General features: G+C 45.7%; 1 protein-coding gene across 2 annotated transcripts in view; it reads right to left on the reverse strand.

Annotated features, from left to right (window-relative positions):
• Nucleotides 1–22382, reverse strand: part of CDYL2 (chromodomain Y like 2) — a 99793-nt gene that overhangs the window by 26134 nt on the left and 51277 nt on the right. Inside the window, exon 2 of one of the 2 annotated variants that reach the window (XM_075325853.1) lies at nt 8527–9034. In XM_075325853.1, the coding sequence (XP_075181968.1) occupies nt 8527–9034 (508 nt within the window). Of the gene's footprint in view, nt 1–8466; nt 9035–22382 lie in introns of both variants that reach the window. The other variant, XM_075325851.1, reaches the window with a different exon arrangement.

Here is a 22382-nt window from a genome sequence, read left to right on the forward strand (position 1 = left end):
ATCGGTTGGTCTCCCACGATCAACAATTCTATGCATAGGTGATAATTTGTTTTCACCAGACAACCCCTTTAAAATGAAAGCGATTAAAGCACCATTATAATCTGATTTACAGCTTCATTACAAATTCATTCTAGTAAAAAGAAACCTAACAAGACTATCACCAATTAAAGGGGATTTTCTTCTACCGTAAAGGTTATTTTGTCAATGGGCCCAAGGTGGACCTATAAAAAAAAAATTCCATACTCCTCTCCCAGACCGGCACCGCTGCTCTACACCAGAGGTCCACAACCTTTCTGACCATGAGAGCCACATTAAGCTCTGAGACAGGGTCTCGAGGCACATCCAGCTCTGAGTCGTTAGCCATATCCAGATCTAAGAAAGGGTCGCGAACCACATCCAGCTCTGAGAGAGGGTCGCGAGCCACATCCAGCTCTGAGATACGGTCGCGAGCCACATCTACCTCTATGAGAGGGTCATGACAGCCATTCAGCACTGAGAGAGGCTCATGAGCCCCATAAAGCTCTGAGATATGGTTGCAAGCTACAACCAGCACTGAGAGAGGGTTGCAAGCCTCATCCATTTCAGATAGAGCGTCATAAGTAACATCCAGCTCTGAGAGAGGGTCGCGAGTCACATCCAGCTCAGAGAGGGTCGCGAGTCACATCCAGCTCTGAGAGAGGGTCGTGAGTGACATCCAGCTCTGAGAGACGGTCGCCAGTGACATCCAGCTCTGAGAGAGGGTCGTGAGTCACATCCAGCTCTGAGAGAGGGTTGTGAGCTGCGTAAAGCTCTGAGAGACGGTCGCCAGCCACATTCAGCTCTGAGAGAGGGTCAAGAGCCACATCCAGCTCTGAGAGAGGGTCGCCAGCCACATTCAGCTCTGAGAGAGGGTCAAGAGCCACATCCAGCTCTGAGAGAGGGTCGCGAGTCACATCCAGCTCTGAGAGAGGGTCGTGAGTCACATCCAGCTCTGAGAGAGGGTCGTGAGTCACATCCCGCTTAGAGAGTGTCGTGAGCTGCGTAAAGCTCTGAGAGAGGGTCGCCAGCCACATTCAGCTCTGAGAGAGGGTCAAGAGCCACATCCAGCTCTGAGAGAGGGTCAAGAGCCACATCCAGCTGACGCCCCCTCACAGTATTGACACCCAGAGCCCCCATTACCGGTATAATGACAGCCAAAGCATTTCCACAGAAATCACACCGAGGTAGTGATTCAGGGCTCCCAATCTTACCCCCATTCAGATCTGCCCTTCTGTGTGGGGCTACTCACAAACCTCACTATCTTTAGACCTGCTCTTGAGACGTTTGCTAGACCTGGTGCAAATGCACCAAACTTGAAGACAGCCACAAGCCACAGATCATGGGCCCGCGAGCCACATGAGGCTCCCGAGAAACAGGTTGGGGACTCCTGCTCTACAATTTCAACTATGTCTTCCATCAGTCTTGAACCTGCTGTTTCCCCCATCTATACATTTGTGTCTACTGTGTTCTGCTTTTTTAGCCCATATTTAATAAAATTTATATATTATTGTAATTACTTTGGTCCAGCATTTTGTGCAGTTTCAGTTTTTATTTCACATTGGTGTTTTGAGAGCTCTAACTTTACCATGGGTTATTGTTTTTGGATTTTACACTAGGGTGTAGCAAGCATTTCAGCAACCAATTCCCTAAATTTAACACTTTCAAATGGGAAAAAAAAGGAGAAAAATTAATCATTACTTCCACTACACTGGTAATAATGGTCCAGCTGGATCAAAGCATGACACATCTCAACCCTGGGATTTAAGGGAACCATACATTTCCAGAAACACTATTTACCTGCAGATATCAATGCAATCTATAGGTAAATCATTCTAATTGGCGAAGAGGCTACAGGGAGAAAAATAAATTGTGTTCTCCCTGCAGCCGCTTGCGTCTAGTCATTGGGCCGGTGCAGGGAGTAGTAAACGTGTGTCACTCCCCGTCATATTGATTGACAACCTGCTCTGTATATACGCTACAGAGCAGGCTGCCAATCAAAGCGCTGGGAAGTGATTACAGCGCACTCATAGAATGTTAGAGATGGAAGGGACCTCCAGGGTCATCTGGTCCAACCCCCTGCTCACAGCAGGATTCACTACATCATCCCACACAGATGTGTAGTAATCAGTGACTGTTACAACTCCCTGCACCACCCCCATGACTGGACATGAGCGGCTGCAGGGAGAATACATTTTCTGCTTTTCCCTGTACTAAAGTAAGCTGGCTACACAGGATTTAAACGTTATTTACCTGCAGATTACCCTTATATCTTTCTGGACTTAATAGATTCCCTTTTTCTATTGCTGTCAACTTTTAACCCCACATTTCAGGCTGCCGTTCCTAAATTCCATGGAAGGTGCAGACTGTCTCTATTATGTACTGTAACCTTGTGAAATTACAATTAAGGCACATTCGAGAAATAGGGAAATGCAACTATATTTTTCCATCAAGCGGAGCCATTTGGTGACTTGTCTGCGCAATAGATTTTATTGCTACCATTTTGGGGTCCCTATGATATTTTGACATCAATTCTGGAGTTTCCATTGCTTTTATACAGTTTACCGTTTTGGTTAATTTTTATATATTTATAATACAAAACGTATAAAAATGAAAATATTTACTTTTTTACATTTATTTTTGAATTGGGGAAAAAGTGGGTGATTTAAGTTCTTATATTTTTCAATATTTTTGTAAAATATTAATTTTCACGTTATTCTGTAATACTTTATTGCAGTATAGATTAAAATTTTGAAGGGCTTTTTTGAAGATCCAAGATGTTAGTAATAGGGGCATTCAGAAACACCCTCATTGGTACCACATAGCCACAACATCGGGGGCAGTTATGTGCTCGTTCATGAGTGCACCGGCAACTGAACCATTTAAATGCCGCTGACAGTGATTGATCGCAGCATCTAAATGGTTAAACAGCAGAGATTGGAGTTAGCTCTGGTTGCAACTCTTAGAGGCAGGTGCTGGCTGTGTAACACAGCCGGCATCTGCAGTGTAAGGACTGGGCTTGGATTCTGACTTGGGCTTAGATACCTTGAACTTTCAATCGTTTGATCATTTGTACTATATTCTGTAATACTTTATTGCAGTACATATTAAAATTGCTGGACTTCTTTGAAGGTCCAAGATGTCAGCAATGGGAGCCTTCAGCAGATTCCTGACCGCCATTGGCACCTGGTATCTGTGACATAGGGGGCAGAATGGCGCCGGTTCGCGAATGTACTGGCAACTGGATCATTTAAATGCCACGGTCAGTGATTGATTTGCAGCACCTAAATGGTTGAACAGCAGAGACTGGAGTTAGCTATGGAAGCAACTCAAATGCAGATGCTGGCTGTGTAACACAGCCAGCATCTGCAATGTAAGGACTGGGCTCAGCTCCTGATTTGGATGTGTCAAGAAGTTAAAGGGGTGGTCTACTACTTTTCCATTGATGGCCTATCCTTAGGATAGGTCATCAATATCTGATAGGCCGGGGTCCAAAACCCTGCATCCCCGCCAATCAACTGCTGACGGTCCCGGTGGCGGCAGCAGGCATCCAGAAATTCTAGCCTGCTGCCCCCACCGGAACTGGGAACAGCTGATCGGTGGGGGTGCGGGGTGTCAGACCTTGGTTGATCTGACATTGAAGACCTATCCTAAGAATAGGCCATCAATGTAAAAGTAGTGGACAACCTCTTTAATATGATTGTTTAATAAATAATATATATCACCTATCCGCCCAATAAATAATAAATGTATGATCGCTGGGACTTCCACAGTTCAGAGGAATGGGGGACCCAATATCTCCTGCCGAGACTTTCAAGCAGAAGAGACTTCAAGAAACTTGGGTCTCACCCGGTAGTCTCCCAATGATCCAACATTTATTAACTGCGCTGTGGATAAGATACAGATGCTGTTTATAGGAAAACCTCTTTAATGAATAATAGCCATCCACTTAAGTGAAGAGAGAAATAATTCTATAAATCCCCCATTATGTAACATATTGCTAAAATAAAAAATTAAACATGAAACCGAAAAAAAAATTAAAATAAAAACTGAATAAAATGTTTATAGTTTAATCCTCACACTCTATGTATCCTAAAACTGAAGAAAAGGGTTAAAATGGGGCAGAAATAATTATATTAATCACCCATCATATAACATTAATAAAATAAAAAATAAACAAAAAAACCCCAAAAACTAAACTAAATGAAATGTTTACAGTATACAATGCCTTGTGAAAGTATTCTGCCCCTTGAATTTTTCAACCTTTTCCCACATTTCAGGCTTCAAACATAAAGATAAAAAATGTAATGTTCTGGTGAAGAATCAGCAACAAGTGGGACACAATTGTGAAGATGAACAAAATTTATTGCTCATTTTAAACTTTTGTACAAAAGAATAAACTGAAAATTGGGGCGTGCAATATTATTCATCCCCTTTACTTTCAGTGCAGCAAACTCACTCCAGACGTTCATTGAGGATCTCTGAATGATCCAATGTTGTCCTAAATGACTGATGATGATAAATATAAGCCCCTGTGTGTAATCAAGTCTCCGTATAAATGCCCCTGCTCTGTGATAGTCTTAGTGTTCTGTTTAGGCTACTTTCACACATCAGTTTTCTGCATTCAGGCACAATCTGGTTTGTGCCTGATGCAACAGACCCGTGTCAGAGTGTAAAAACTGATGCAACGGATCCGGTGAAAAACGGATCCGTTTTTTTTTTGTTTAAAGCTGAGAGAGAGGGAGAGACCCCGTCAGCCACACACCATCCCGGCACTCCCGCACGCAGAATCCCCGCACTCACCCCGGCACTCCCGCACACACCATCACCGCACACATCCCAGCACTCCCGCACACACCCCGGCACTCCCGCACGCACCATCCCGGCACTCCCGCACGCATCATCCTCACTGCACACCCCGACACTACCTCAGTGATGTCCCCGCTGACAGCGCGACTCCCTCAGTTGCTGCATGGAGCTGATAGAGAGCGGCGGTGTTCCACGGCCGCTCCTGTCAGCTTCATGTAGCAGAGCTGAAATCGTCGCGGGACCTCGTGGATTGCGTCGGACCTGGAGGGGTATTTGGGGATTTTAATAAAATGGTGAGAGAGGGTGTTTATTGGTCCTTTATTCCAAATAAAGTATTTTTTTGGGTGTATGTGTTTATTTACTTTCACTTACAGGTTAATCATTGGGGGTGTCTCATAGACGCCTCCCATGATTAACCCCTTATAACCCCGATTGCCACCGCACCAAGCCAGTTCGGGATGAGCCGGGTAGAATCCCGGGACTGTCGCATCTAATGCATGCGGCAATTCCGGGCGGCTGCTGGCTGATAGTTAGGTTGGGGGGCTCCCCATAACGTGGAGCTCCCCATCCTGAGAATACCAGCCTTCAGCCGTATGGCTTTACCCTGGCTGGTATCAAAATTGGGGGGACCGCACGTCGTTTTTTTTAATTTATTTATTTATTTATTTTACTGCAAGATATAGACCCGCCCACCGGCGGCTGTGATTGGTTGCAGTGAGACAGCTGTCACTCAGCTTGTGGCGTGTCTGACTGCAACCAATCATAGGCGCCGGTGGGCGGGGAAAGCAGGGAATACGAGATTGAATAATGGGCGGCCGGCTTTTTCAAATCAGGAGAAGCTGCCAGCAGTGTGACAGCCGTGCAGCGCTGCGCAGGCGATCTGTGAGTGGGTGAGAGTGAGTGTGAGAGAGAGAGGCTGGGGCCACACAGGGCACTACTGCAATGCTCGCATCACACTCGGCTCGCGCTGGCAGCACAGCAGGAGCCGAGTGTCATGCTAGTGTGCCTGCATCTGAGGTCCAACCATGCGAGCGGACCACAGCTGCGGGGGGTGGGCAGGCTCTCAGGAGGGGCGGGCTGGCACGGAGGAGGGGAAGGTGGGATTTGTCTCCCTCTCTCTTCCGTAGCCGGCTATTGCGATTCGCGCTCTGCACGCACGGTACACTGGTGTACCGCGAGTGCAGTGCGATTTTTCTCTCGCCCTATTCACTTGAATGGGTGCGAGAGAAAAGAGTCTCGCATTACAGTTGCAGCATGCTGCGATTGTGTTCTCGGTCCGATTACGACTGAGAAAATAATCGCTCATGTGTGCAGACACAAAGGCTAGAATTGGTCCGAGTGGAATGCGATGTTTTATCGCACTCCACTCGCACCGATTTTCTCAGAGAATCACTTCTGGGCATGCTAAGAAGTAAAAACTGAATCCGGTATTTGCTTCTGGCATTTGATGCATGCCACTGGATTCGGCGTGCATAGACTTTCATTATGCACCATGCCGCACAGCACGGTAAGCGGCGCTGTGCGGTTTTTTTTTATGAGACAAAAAACATTGCATGAAACGTTCCATGCGGCACCGCATTCATTAATTAAGCCGCATCCGGAAAAAGCCGGATGCAACACAAGGTCATCAGGCACAATCCGGCGACAATACAAATCAATGTGGATAAAACGGATGCGGTACCGAATCCGTTTTTCCGTTTTAACCGTTTTTTTCCGGATTGTGCCTGATGGGAAAAACCTGATGTGTGAAAGTAGCCTTAAAGCACAGAGAGCATCATGAAGACCAAGGAACACAACAGGCAGGTCCATGATACTGTTGTGGAGAAGTTTAAAGCCGAATTTGGTTGCAAACAAATTTCCGCAACTTTAAACATCCCAAGAAGCACTGTGCAAGCGATCATATTGAAATGGAAGGAATATCATACCTCTGCAAATCTACCAAGACCCGGCCGTCCCTCAAAATTTTCGTCCCTCAAAATTTTCATCTCAAACAAGGAGGAGACTGATCAGAGATGCAGCCAAGCGGCCCATGATCACTCTGGATAAACTGCAGAGATCTACAGCCGAGGTGGGAGAGTCTATCCATAGGACAACAATCAGTCGTACGCTGCACAAATCTGGCCTTTATGGAAGAGTGGCAAGAAGAAAGCCATTTCTCAAAGATATCCATAAAAAGTGTTGTTTAAAGTTTGCCACAAGCCACCTGAGAGATAAACTAAACATGTGGAAGGTTCTCTTGTCAGATGAAACCAAAATCAAACTTTTTGGGCACAATGCCAAACAATATGTTTGGCGTAAAAGCAACACAGCTCATCACCCTGAACACACCATCCCCACTGTCAAACATGGTGGTGGCAGCATCATGGTTTGGGCCCGCTTTGCTTCAGCAGGGACAGGGAAGATGGTTAAAATTGATGGGAAGATGGATGGAGCCAAATACAGACCATGCTTGAAGAAAACCTGTTGGAGTTTGCAAAAGACCTGAGACTGGGACGGAGATTTGTCTTCCAACAAGACAATGATCCCAAATATAAAGCAAAATCTACAATGGAATGGTTCACAAATAAACGTATCCAGGTGTTGGATTGGCCAAGTCACAGTCCAGACCTGAATCCAATCGAGAATCTGTGGAAAGAGCTGAAAACTGCTGTTCACAAACGCCTCCATCCAACCTCACTCAGCTCCAGCTGTTTACAAAGAATAGGCGAGAATTTCACTCTCGATGTGCAAAACTGATAGAGACATACCCCAAGAGACAGCAGCTGTAATCACAGCAAAAAGTGGCGCTACAAAGTATTAACTTAAAGGGGATGAATAATATTGCACGCCCCAATTTTTAGTTTTTTATTTATTACAAAAATTTAAAATAAGTAATAAATTTCGTTAAACTTCACAATTGTGTCCCACTTGTTAATACATAAAATTTTTATCTTTATGTTTGAAGCCTGAAATGTGGAAGAAGGTTGAAAAATTCAAGGGGGCCGGATACTTTCGCAAGGCACTTTAGTTTAATGCTCAGACTCTATGCATCCTAAAACTGAAGAGAAGGGTTAAAATGGGGCAGAAATAATTATATCACCCATCATGTAACATATTAATAAAATTAAAAAAATAACCCCCCCCCCCTTAAAAAAGCCAAAAACTAAACTAAATGAAAGGTTTATAGTTTAAACCTCAGACGCTATATATCCTAAAACTGAAGAGAAGGGTTAAATAGGAAAAGAATAATTATATAAATCACCCATCATGTAACATATTAATAAAATAAAAAATAACCCCGCCACAAAAAAACAAAAACTAAACTAAATGAAATGTTTATAGCTTAATCCTCAGACACAAAGCATCCTAAACCTGAAGAAAAGGGTTAAAATGGGGCAGAAATAATGTAAAATCACCTATCATGTAACATATTAATAAAATAAAAAAATACCCCCCCCCCAAAAAAAAAGCCAAAAACTAAACTAAATGAAAGGTTTATGGTTTAATCCTCAGACTCTATGCATCCTAAAAGTGAAGAAAAGGGTTAAAATGGGGCAACTCCCGAATAGGTCATCCACATGGTACCGTCAATATCTCTGTGTCCGGATACAATTTATCTGCCTAAAATATAGTACAGATATGTATATATAGAGCTATACGTACCAATCCCATTGACTATGGGGGAGTCGCAGTCATCCAGGTCACCTGGTAAAACCTGCCTACCTTTGTCATCCTCAAGGTCATTTTTTCCTTGCCCAGTGCCATTCTCAAAGTGCATATCCTCTGTGTGATTAGTGGGGTCCCCATTTTCCAAGGGTTTGTTCAGTGGCATAATCTGCAGCCCACTGGGCGTAGTTCTGTATGTTAGTGTCTTTGTAGACCTCTCCCCGGGGTTATATTTGGCAGAGCACACCTTCTTCTGTTTCTGTAAGGTTTGTATCCTTCGCCTTTTGTGTGATGAGCTCTTGCTTCTCCCCGTATCGGGCGACCTGTGTGGCATCTTGTCGACAGCAGTCCCTCGTAAGAGCTTTGATGCCACTGCTTGTTTACCAGTTTTGGCTCGTCTGTCTCTGCTTAGGTGTAGTCCATTAAATTCATCAATAAACTCCTCGCAGTGCAGCAGGTGATGCTCGGGCTCCCAGGTGTCCTCACTACTGCCGTATCCTTTCCATCGGATGAGATATTCCCATTTTCCTTTCCTGTTCTTCCTTTTGTCCACAATCCTCTCAACCTGGAGAAGAAAATTAAAGTTAGTTGAAGTTTTCAAGAGAAAATTCCTTAATATTCAAAACTATTTAGCTTTGCTGCACAGACTGGGAGAAATGAACAGAGTCATGTCATTCCAGGGTGGACAAGTTAAAATGGTTACCTAGTCTTTAGCAACTGACCATTTGTCGGTGGAGGTCCGATTACCAGCAACCGTTCTTGATAATTCATGTTGAAATCTACATGAAAAGTCATATTCCTAATGTATATTGGGGAACTACATTTACAGGCAAAGTATTATATTTTTTAAATAAATTTATGCCACACATATATTTGAGTATATTTCATATTCAGTTGTCAAGTAGGGAAAGTACCAACGAACGGCGAAAGGGAAATCCTGTGTCTACGGAAGGGGGGAGATGGTGACCCCTGACCAAATCTACTGCTGGGCCCTGGGGTCCCTCACAACCCTAGATAGATTCCACACCTATGCACCATGCCAGATACCTGACCCTAGGATGACTTTAGAGTTGGGCCCTAGGTAGGAGCGAATAGGATGAACACTTCATCAACTGCACTAAACACCAAAGAAGACACAGGGAGCACACACACACACACACGGAAAGTGTATGAACAATTTATGTCCATATGTCTCAGGAAGAAGTTCAGCAACAATCCTATAGATGAGTGCAAGCCGCCTGCTGGCATCCAAAGCTTGTGAAGGAACAGAATATCACCAGCACAAGTTCAGGGAAAATGAGAATATTTAAACCCAAGGGGAAATACAGCTGATTAGCAGCTGAAGGGAGGAGGAGCTCCGCTGGGTCCTAAAGGGAAAAGGATGAAAACCCAGCTGAGAAGATACCTAGTACACTGAATACTGATAGCAGGAATAATAGAAAGTCAGGGAGCATTTTGAGCAGCCAAATGTGGTGGCCTTCTATTGCCAGACACCACAGGACTGTGTTACCCATGGACACACCCATGACATCAGTATGCGCATATTCACACTTGCCTGTTAGGAAATGCCATCATTTTTTTTTTCATTTCAGATTTTAAGTACCCCTTAAGTGACAGGTCTCTCATTTTGGGCATTTATAGGGAGAGACCCATGAGTCATTGGCAGCAGGTGGGGAGGAGGTGGCGGGGATGCAGCTATCTGACTAGTCACCCGTGCAGCTCGATCTCTGGCAGCTTTTATAGTATTTTTTTTCTCTGAAACCCAGCAGCATTTCAGAGTCAAACATACCTGGCTGAAATTATTCATCAACTTCTCTAAAAACTGCCATGCTAAGTCCCAAGTGTGCAACTCTGTAACCCTCATCTAATTTTTATGTTAAATAAAAATGGAAAAAAAAAGCCTAAATAGTAAGACTTTTACATCTTATTTTTCAATGCATATTTTTCAATATATATATTGTGAGGTAGCGTGGTCGGAAGACACGTTATCCAGGCACCAAGGGTCACAGCACACGGTTTAATATCCAAACAAAAGTCCACAACAGTACACATGTGCCTCTCCGGCAGAGAACTCAGGGAGTTGTGTTCACTCCCTCACACCCGGCACACCCGCCCTTGTTCCTGTTTCCTTTTAACCCTTCCTTCAGCCTGTAGGGAAACAGCATTAACCCTGGAGTGGAGTTACTTTCTATCATGGAGTGAGCACAACCGGGGCGAGACATACCGGCCGTCATAGATAACCCCGGTCACAGTCTCACACCCCCCCCCTCAGTTCAAGCGTGCGGGGTTGAACTCCCGCCATCAAACACAGGCCGCGGGACAAGGCATCGGCGTTGCCCTGCAACCTACCGGCCCGGTGTTCAACCGTAAACCGGAAGTTCTGCAGAGAAAGGAACCACCGGGTAACCCGGACATTCCGTTCCTTGGCGGACCTCATCCAGACCAGTGGAGAGTGATCAGTCACCAAGCGAAACTGTCGTCCCAGCAGATAATAGCGTAGGGACTCCAAGGACCACTTGATCGCCAGGCACTCCTTCTCCACTACGCTATAATTCCGCTCGGGAGGGGTGAGCTTCCTACTCAAGAAGGTGACGGGGTGTTCCTCCCCCTGAACCACCTGAGACAGCACTGCCCCCAGGCCGACCTCAGAGGCGTCAGTCTGTACTATGAACTCCTTCCGGAAATCAGGGTTGACAAGAACGGGCTGTCCGCACAGGACCCCCTTCAGGGCCCGGAATGAGTCCTCGGCCTGCTTAGTCCAGCGCACCATGACGGACTTCTTGCCTTTGAGAAGATCCGTCAAGGGGGCTGATAGTCCCGCAAAATCTTTTACAAACCTCCTGTAATATCCCACGATACCCAGGAAGGCCCTAACCTGCTTCGTGGTCAGGGGTCTAGGCCACTTCTGGATCGCCTCAACTTTGTTAATTTGGGGCTTAATCACTCCTTGGCCTATTACGTAGCCCAAGTAGTGGGCTTCCGTGAGCCCCAACGCACATTTCTTGGGATTGGCTGTCAATCCGGCTGTTCGGAGCGCGTTCACCACCGCTTGTACCTGTTCCAAGTGGGTCTGCCACTCAGAGCTGTAAATAATGATGTCATCAAGGTACGCTGATGCATACGCCTGGTGGGGTTCCAACACCAAGTCCATCAACCTCTGGAACGTGGCCGGAGCGCCATGTAACCCAAAAGGCAAGACAACATAGTGGAAGAGACCCTCCGGCGTAACAAAAGCGGTTTTCTCCTTGGCGGACTCCGTCAGTGGCACCTGCCAGTACCCCTTGGTCAGGTCGAGCGTGGTGAAATATCGCGCCTGTCCCAGCCTATCAATCAGCTCATCCACCCGGGGCATGGGGTAGAGATCGAACTTGGATATTTCGTTCAATCTCCTAAAGTCATTGCAGAACCTTAAGGAGCCATCGGGTTTTGGTATTAGGACAATGGGACTAGCCCATTCACTCCGGGACTTTTCGATGACCCCCAGGCGTAGCATTGTCTTCACTTCCTCTGATATGGCTTGTCTTCGAGCCTCCGGCACCCGGTATGACTTCAGGCGTACCTTCAGGTGAGGCTCGGTGACAATGTCATGTCGTATCAGACTGGTCCTACCAGGCAGCTCGGAGAAGACATCGGGGTTCTGCTGAACCAGCCGTCTGGCCTCTCGCCTCTGTGTCTTGGTGAGGGCTTCTCCAATCCTTACTTCCGGTTCGTCCTCTCCGGAGGTCGCTGGAGCCGGATGTGAACGACCCGAAGAGGAGGGAGATGGGGAAAAATCAACCATCAGGCTTTCCCGTTCCTGCCAAGGTTTTAATAGGTTGATATGGTATATTTGTTCAGGTTTCCGCCTACCGGGCTGCAATACTTTATAGTTGACCACCCCGACTCTTTCCTTTATCTCGTAGGGGCCTTGCCACTGAGCCAGGAATTTACTCTCCGCCGTGGGGATTAAAACCAACACCCGATCCCCGGGATTAAAGGTCCGCACGGTGGCTTGTCTATTGTAGCGGCCGCTTTGCGCGGCCTGAGCCTCCTGTAAATGCTCCTTCACAATTGGCATGACCGCGCTTATGCGGTTCTGCATTCCTACAATGTGTTCAATCACACTTTTATGGGGGGTGGGCTCTTGCTCCCATGTTTCCTTCGCCAGGTCCAACAATCCCCGGGGATGTCGCCCGTATAACAATTCAAAAGGCGAAAACCCCGTGGATGCCTGTGGCACCTCTCGTATGGCAAACATCAAATAGGGAAGCATCATATCCCAGTCTTTCCCGTCTTTGGAGATCACCCTTTTGAGCATGGTTTTCAGGGTTTTATTAAATCGCTCCACTAAACCGTCCGTTTGAGGATGATACACAGACGTACGCAACTGCTTGATCTGGAGTAGCCGGCATAGCTCTTTGGTCAATTTAGATATGAATGGGGTCCCCTGATCTGTAAGGATCTCCTTGGGCAACCCCACCCGGCAGAACACAGCAAACAACTCCCGAGCTATAAGCTTCGCCGCAGTATGTCTGAGAGGTATCGCCTCTGGATACCGGGTGGCATAGTCAACGATCACTAGGATGTGTTGGTGCCCTCGAGCGGACTTTACGAGGGGCCCCACCAGATCCATCCCTATCCGTTCAAAAGGGACTTCTATAATGGGTAACGGTACCAACGGACTGCGAAAGTGGGTCAGGGGTGAGGTAAGCTGACACTCCGGGCAGGTTTCGCAGAACCGTTTTACCTCCCCAAAGACCCTGGGCCAATAGAACCTTTGCAATATTCGCTCCTGCGTTTTCTTGACCCCTAGGTGGCCACTCATCAGGTGTTTATGAGCCAAGTCGAGGACCCGCCGGCGATACGGCTGGGGCACCACCAACTGCTCTACCCCCACGCCCCGTATTTCATCTACCCGGTAGAGTAAATCCTGCTTAAGAGCGAAATGGGGGTACCTTACACCTGGGCACCGGGCAGCTGTGCCACCCCGTCAACTACTGTCACCCGACTCCGGGCATGTATTAATGTAGGGTCCTGGAGTTGGGCTGTCCCAAACGTATCCGGGGACGCCTCCAACTCCGGGATGGGCTCGACCGTCTCAGCCTCTCCTGCCAATACCTCTAGGGGCGACCTATCGGGTTCACATTCTGTCCCTATCATGGGGATCCCTACGGCAGGCGTCCCGGATTCAGGATTGTAGGGCTCAGGTCCCGGACTGACCAATATCTGAGGGGACTTAGGAGGTCCCTTCCATAAAGTCCAAAAATAGGGCAGATCCCTTCCTAGGATCACGTCATAGGGAAGAGTGTTAATAAGTCCCACCTCATGTTGCACCTGACCGCAAGGTGCTGTGATGGTGACAATCCCCGTGGGATAGTCTCGGCGGTCCCCATGTATGCAAACCACCCCCACGGTACGTCCTGTGGCCTTTACTTTAGCCCTCAAGGTTGATCGCACAAGGGTCACTAAGCTTCCGGAATCCAACAAGCCTGTAACCGGACATCCATTCACCTGTATTTGGCACAAGTGGGGCTCAGTCTCTGGGGAGACCAGGTCAGCGGTACACACCACCTGAGCATACATTGAACCCCGCCGGGTAACCCCACAATCCATGGGCTCCGTGGTGAGTGGACACTGGGCTTCCATGTGTTCCACCCGCTGGCACCGCCAACATCTAATAGGGAAGGAAACTCCCTTGACGAGTGGTCGTTTAGGGTACATAGCCTTCCGGACCTCAGGGACGGAGGGCGCGGCCTCAGACGGGACGGTAGCGGACTCCTGCCCCGGTGTCAGCGGTGGGTTCTTGGCCCTAGGCTTGGAGGGGCCGGACCGACGAGCGGTACGCAACGTCTCAGTGTCCCGTATCAAGTCCTGCGTAGCCACATGCCGCTCTACCAGGCCCACTAATTGGTCCAGGGTACTTGGGTCGCCCTGTCCTACCCACCGTTGAATGGTGACGGGTAAAGTGCGCACAAAACGATCAACTACTACCCTTTCCACCATTTGCGCCGGGCTCAGAGTGTCAGGCTGCAACCACTTCTTTACGAGATGCAACAAGTCATAGGCCTGGGAGCGTACGGGTTTGGCTTCCTCATAGAACCACTGATTTACCTGCTGAGCCCGTACATAGGTATTCACCCCCATCCGAGCAAGTATTTCGGCTTTCAGGGTCGCATATTCTAAGGCGTTCTCGGTACAGAGGTCCAGGTACGCTTTTTGGGGCTCCCCCATCAGATAGGGCGACAATACCTCAGCCCACTGGGGGGTCGGCAGCTTTTCCCGCTCGGCCACCCGCTCAAACACCGCCAGGAACGCTTCCACATCATCCCCCGGGGTCATCTTTTGCAACGCTTGTCTCACCGCTTTCCGGACGCTGCCGTCGTCACCCGGTCCTGGGGTTGTTGCTGCCGGTCCGGCACGGATCGACTTGGCCAGGAGAACCATCTGTTTTTGGTGCCTTTGTTCCTGCAATTTCAAAGATTGCTGCTGATGATCCAACGACCGGAGCAGGTGTGCATTGATCTGTTGCTGCTGCTTTAGTATTTCCTCCATGGCGTCGCCGGGTTTGGGCTGTAGTATAGCCGCTTGAATCCAGGACATGTGCTACCGGGTCACCAGAAATGGAAGCTACACCTCACCGGGCTGGCATGCCCGCATTCTCCACCATATGTGAGGTAGCGTGGTCGGCTGCGCAGCAGAAGACACGGGATCCAGGCACCAAGGGTCACAGCACACGGTTTAATATCCAAACAAAAGTCCACAACAGTACACATGTGCCTCTCCGGCAGAGAACTCAGGGAGTTGTGTTCACTCCCTCACACCCGGCACACCCGCCCTTGTTCCTGTTTCCTTTTAACCCTTCCTTCAGCCTGTAGGGAAACAGCATTAACCCTGGAGTGGAGTTACTTTCTATCATGGAGTGAGCACAACCGGGGCGAGACATACCGGCCGTCATAGATAACCCCGGTCACAGTCTCACAATATATATATATATATATATATATATATATATATATATATATATATATATATATTTATTGTTACGGGATCCTTCTCTGATATTACATAATCAACAGAGGGAGAGATGAGTGAGCAATCCAAAGAACATTTATTCCGAGTAATCCAGAATGTCCATCAAATAATCCACGACACAGAGAATAAAATAGTCCAGGAACACGGATACAGTCTAGTAAGCGAAAAATGTCATAGTCTCTCTGGGGAGCCTCAGCTACTCCCACAGAGGATGAATCTTCCTGCTTCTTTCTTGTCTTTTTTAGCCAGAATGAATAATCTCCCAGGTAAACAGAGAGTTTGGGTGGATTCCAGGCCCCCTCCCCCAGACTTAGGGACAGAAGCACTTCAGGGCGTTATAACCCTGCAGACAGGACAAATAATACATAGAATGGACAGAGCACCATGCCTAAAATACGAACCTACACAAAATGATACACAACAGACCATATTCCACCATCACACACATATATATGTGTGTGTGTGTGTGTGTGTGTGTGTGTGTGTGTGTGTGTGTGTGTGTATGTATGTATACAGTACAGACCAAAGGTTTGGACACACCTTCTCATTCAAAGAGCTTTCTTTATTTTCATGACTCTGAAAATTGTAGATTCACATTGATGGCATCAAAACTATGAATTATCACATGTTTAATGAAATACTTAAAAAAGTGTGAAGCAACTGGAAATATATCTTATATTCTAGGTTCTTCAAAGTAGCCACTTTTTCCTTTAATTACTGCTTTGCACACTCTTGGCATTCTCTTGATGAGCTTCAAGAAGTGGTCACCGGAAATGGTCTTCCAACAGTCTTGAAGGAGTTCCCAGAGATGCTTGGTGACTGTGATTTGAAGAGACTGGAGTTGTTTTTGACAAGCCCAGGTCCGGCAGACCTCGCAAGACAACTGCTCAGGAGGAATGTCTGTTGATTAGAAAATCCAAAGCTAGCCCCTCTTCCACTGCAGAAGAGCTCCAAAAGGCCTGGTCACCTCAAGATCCTGTGTCAACTAGAACAGTTTGTAGGATTCTGTCTTGAAATGGCCTCCATGGTCGAATTAGTGCCCAGAAGCCAGCACTAAACAAAAGGCAATTAAAAAACCGTGTGGCATTTTTCAAGTCCCACAGCCTGCTAAACAGATGGACGCTGGAAAAGTGGCAGAAGATGGATTTCTCTGATGAATCTTCAGTTGAATCACACCATGCAAATACTGCAGGAGATCTACTGGAGCCCGTATGGATCCAGAAAACAGTAAATTTTGGTAATGGAAAGATCATGGTCTGGGGTTACATTCAGTATGGAGGTGTGCAAAACATTTGCAAGGTGGAAGGCAATATCAATTGCTTAAAATATTAAGAAGTATTAGCTACCTCTTACATTCCCACACACATATAAAAGGTTTTATTTAGAAACTGTCAAATACATTGCTAAACGTTTGCCCGATATCTGCGACCCACACAACCCTAATTTTAATAGATGGCAGAAACGTTCTCTTCTTACCGTATTGGATGTTACTGGTCGAGAGGAATGAAAGGATGATAATATATAACTGCACTTAAGAACAAAGCAATCATTGTAATTATTCTGAAATTGTCACGGCAGGAGATAGCCTTTTAAAGTAATTATCGATACGGAACTAATTATAATGGTGCAAACAGATGTCATCATACAAGATTCACACTTTTCCCCAAATTCGAAGAAAGGAATATAAAATTCCGGTTAAATATGATTTCTAAGGGCTCTTTGTGTAGAAAAATCCAACTGTTCAAGTAGAAAAAGAGGGAGGAGGGCAAATATTCCTCTTGGGGATCTTTGGTCTGAAACAAAATAGATGCCTGGTTATTGGTCTCATTGGGTTTTGGTTCGTGTGTGTTTTTGCCCGAAGGGATGTGATTACCCTATAGGTACTCCTAAAAGGGTTTATTGTAGGGATGTTCAATTGTCCCTATGATGTATCCTCTCTTTCTGTAAGGCCTGTGTGTTGTGATTTTTAAATGTACTGCCTCTGTTTCTCCAATTGCTAAGACTGGAAACATGAACAAGAAAGAGGCGTCCAACAACAAGTGGTTTTCAATGGAAGAGGAAGTCCGGAAGGGAGAGTGAAAAGGCTAAGTTCATCTGTACAACTATAAAATCAGAACGCTAAGGGCTGGTTCAAACCCATCTCATCGGCCATAACAGTAATCTCTGCCTTCTGGACAAGAGCAGTGAGCAATGTCGGACTGGCCCACCAGTGGACCGGAGGATCCTGCGGTGAGTCCAGACACTAGCACCTGCTGGCATCGCATAGATGGGGCACTTGTGTTGTCTAACGCTGGAAAGATCGGTGATAAGAAGAGATCATGGTGGTACAGCTTTAGTGAGTGATATCTGCAGAAGACGATCCTGTCAGTAGTGATGTGCACTGCTCTCCGATGTTGGCTGTGAGAACCATCTCTTACTTGCCACTCTTATTTTCATCAGCCGATTTAGCGTGACATCATCATTGAGCCATGCTGCTAATCAAAAGAAGAGCCATGTCGTCAAGTAGGAGACAGTAGTGATGAGCGAGCACTACCATGCTCAGGTACTCAGTAGTCGTAACTAGTGATGAACAGGCACTACCATGCTCAGGTGATCAGTAGTCATAACCAGCAGTTGGACGCTAGGACAGGCGCGACTTGAGCACCCGAGTATAATGGAAATTAATGTGGTAGTCGAGCATTTTTTTCGAAAAAAATGCTTGAGTTCCCCATCAACTTCCTTTATACTCCTGTACTTGTGTCGTGCCCATCCAACGGAACATTACGAGTACCGAGCACCTGTGCATGGTAGTGATCTTGATCACTAGGAGATAGTTCTTACGAGTCCCATCCTACGACCATAGATTACTCTCAAGGCTGTTCAACTCTCAACCCTACCGGTTCATCATTCATGTAGCCAAGTATTCCACCAGCAGAAGTGTAATTAGTAGTGATGGACGAACGTGCACGACATTGCTCATTACTCGATCGAGCATTGGAGTGCTCAGGCACTCGTTGAGCTTGGTCGAGTATCGTGGGTGCTCGGCTATTATGTCTGTGAAACAATCACCACAACGGACAGGTTTGCTTCACTGCATGATGTGTTCAGGCACCCCAGGGAGAGACGGTTGCAATCTCTGAATTTTGTGACCCCCCCCCAAAAAAAAACAAACAAAAAACACCCTCCCGCCGGAATGCTCTGTTTATGGTTGGTTCTGTGTGTGGGGAGACCAAAACAGGCCAATCTTTCCATAATGCTTGTTACTCGCGTCAAGCTCATCCGAGCGTCTGACAAGCTTGAATCAAGCAACGAGCATTTTAGTGCTCGTCCATCCCTAGCAATCAGCCAGCTAGTATCTTACTCTGCACTGATGAGGAGCAAGAACCCCGAAACAGTTGTTTGCATATAGAAGTTTTTTTCCTATTGAACAAGATTCTGGCTTAGCTGAAGGCTACCTCCACGTTTCTGTGAAAATGGCATATTTTCATGCTCTGTTCTTAGCAGGCATTGCTTTCCCTGTAAGTCTTCCCAAGCCAACGTGGCTTCTACATAAGGAGGGAGTTTACCTCTCTAAGATTCTAGTGGGGAGATTACTCTATTGACGGGTGATTTACATGGGAGTATAAGGGACGTAATTTTGACTACTAGAGGTACAGCATACAATGTTTGGCTCTATTTTGGCTACTGGGAGGAAAAAAACTCAAGTGACGTATTAGGCTTTTAGGTTTTTGTTATGGTTTTTTTTTTAGGAATTACCAGATATTTGTTCTTTGTGCTCAATATCCGCGCTTCCAGCCAGACAAAATTGGAAGCTTTCTGCTGGAACTAATTAACAAACTATTAAAAACTGAAAAAGAAAAAAACAACAATTTTCAGAACATTGTTTTATCTTTCTTTTTTATTGCTTCTTATCAAAAGTTTAAAAAATTCTTAAAAATTGTTTTAATTTTTTATAAATTTGTTCCATTTTATACCAATCAATAATAGATGTTATAACAAGTAATGCATTTTACATAGTTTTTTTCCCAGTCATTTTTTTTTTTTTTAATAAAGCAATTAGAAGCCCGAGATTAAAAATGCACAGTTCAACGCATTTTGCATCTGTTTTCTAATTAAAGCAAAGCAAGCAAAAATACAGCAAATTTTCTGGGATTGGAAATCTTATAAGTGCTACAAATTAAAGGTGTTCAAGACAATCAAGGAAAAGGACATTAACGTAGGCCACTAGGAAATTAAAACATGACCGTCTACATTATTCAAGACTAGTGATGGTCGAACCAGACTGTAAAAGTCCAGATCTGCGTGGATTACCTAGTATCCGCGCACCGATCCCAGGCCTGGAGTTCTTAGGGAACTGCGGGTAATTATCTAGATCCGGCCAATAAATAAAGGAAAAAGAAAGAAAATAAGAATAAAGCAGGCACGTTATACTTACCAGTCTCCCGCGTGTTGTTAACACTACTTCTTGGGCTACTCATTAACCTCATGCATATTCATGGCTTCCCCCACCCACCGGCAGTCCCAGAGTCTGTGATTTGTTGCAGTAAGACGGCGCCCCCACCCTGTGTGACAGCGTGTCTGATTGCTTGGAATCACACACAGACTATGTATCTATCGTGTAAAATAAATAAATACGTGTAGGGTCCTCCTTATTGTGATATCCAGCACAGATAAAGCATACAGCTACAGGTTGCAGCCCCCAGCTGTGTGCTTATCTTGGCTGTGTATCAAAATAAGATGGACTCCATGCAGCTTTTTTTTAATTATTTATATAAATTATTAAAATAACGGAGCGTGGTTCCACCAGATTTTGATACCCAGCCATGATAAAGCTGACAGCTGGGGGCTAGTATTCTCAGGCTGGGGAAGCCCATGGTTTTTGCCCCCCGCCCCAGCCTAAAAATATAAGCCTGCAGCCACCCAGAATTGTCACATCCATTAGATTTGACAATTCCGGCACTTTATGCGGCTCATTTCATTTGCCCTGGTGCGGTGTCAAACCAGGATAATATTTGGTGTTGATCACAGCTCACAGCTGCCACTAAGCCCTAGATTAGTAATGGGAGGCATCTATGAGACACTCATTACTAATCTGTAAGTGAAAAGAAACAAAAAATTGAAAAAATTATTTGAAATACAAAAGAAAAAAACACCATCTTTCACCCCTTTATAACCCCAAACACCCAGTTCCGATGTAATCCACACGAGGCCTCATGACGATTCCGACTCTGCTACATACTGAAGTCACAACGCTTGGGGACAGAACATGTCCGCACAATGTGGGATTCAGGCAGAGACTTACTTAGCCGCAGCGATGAGCAGTAACGTAACTCAGTTTATCTGCGGTCATAGCTGAAAATTCCCATGGTACCTCATCTGTTACCGCAGGTAAACTGACTTCAGGTGAACTGAGTTCACAGACCTGCATCTCTGGCAAAAAACTAATAGAAGCCTTCCTTTACTAATCTAGGGCTTAGTGGCAGCTGTGAGCTGTCATTAACCCCTTATTACCCCGATCAACACCACACCAGGCCAATCAGGATGAGCGAGGTAAAGTGCCGGTATTGTCACATCTATTTTTAGGCTGGGGGGACCCAATAAGCATAGGCCTACTCAGCCTGAGAATACCAGCTCCCAGCTGTCGACTTAATCATAGCTGGGTATCAAAATTAGAAGGGACCGCACACAGTTTTTAAAAATTATTTATTTCATTAATAAAAAAGCAGCAAGGGACTCTCTTACTTTGGTACACAGCCAAGATAAGAACATGGCTGGGGGCAGCAACCTGTAGCCGTATGCTTTATTTGTGCTGGGTATCACAATATATGGGGACCTTAGGACAATTTATTTATTTATTTATTTGAAACGACACTACAGCTATGCAGAGACAAGCTTCTTCAACATTGTCAGTATAGAGAATATCTATCACTGGCATGGAGTAAAGCCAGGAGTGGGTATATACAGCGGAAGAGCGTGATGACAAAAAGCTGCAGCTGAGATTAAGGCCAAGGGTAATCTCAGCCAGCAGGGAAAAGGTCCTTAACCCCTTCAGCCTCCAAAGAATGTAAATCCACTACAATACAAGATGTAACCAGTGGACGCGAAACACTAAGGTACAAGATAAGTCATGTAATTATGTAGGTTAATTTTAAATAAAGTATCAAACTTTGATAATGAATATTACTCAGTAACACCAGTCTATTTTCCTGATTAGTAATAATAATAATAATAATAATAATAATAATAATAATGCGACTTGTTGTTCCGCTTTCCCAGCAACTGATAGGAGAATTTCTAACGACGTGACATTATGAATACTGTTCTGATTAATGGAAACAAAAAGGAGGAAAGTACACAAAGAAAAAGAAGCCCAGACGCACGAGCAATGGACTGCCGCCAGCTTACCTAGAAAATTGCTGCTAGAAGCTAAAACGATTTAATGCCTTTGCTTTCGTGGTCTCTCCTGGAGAGCAAAATGGTCAGTGCCAGCTAAGATTCTTCAGATCACTTACAGAACTCGCCTTTCTAAACTGGAACAGGAACGTACTGCTCTGATTCCATCAGGATTTATACCTGTGAGACATTTATACCATGGCTTCTAGCCAGGTGGCTCTTTAAATCCTGTTTATAAACAAGGGGCTGCTGATAAGTCTTTGGCTTTGTGATCTTTTTGGTTTCTATGGTAACGAATGTTACATCACATGAAAGCCTTATGTGTCTAATATATGTTTTCAAAATTTTGTGGTTGTTGCTTATGGCAACAGTGTTCTACGCACGTGGGAAAATAAAAGCAAAGGAGTGATAAAGAACGGAATTTTGTTTACTTACCGTAAATTCCTTTTCTTCTAGCTCCAATTGGGAGACCCAGACAATTGGGTGTATAGCTACTGCCTCCGGATGCCGCACAAAGTACTACACTTAAA

The sequence above is a fragment of the Anomaloglossus baeobatrachus genome, chromosome 10 (assembly GCF_048569485.1).
Source record: "Anomaloglossus baeobatrachus isolate aAnoBae1 chromosome 10, aAnoBae1.hap1, whole genome shotgun sequence".
NCBI lineage: Eukaryota > Metazoa > Chordata > Amphibia > Anura > Aromobatidae > Anomaloglossus > Anomaloglossus baeobatrachus.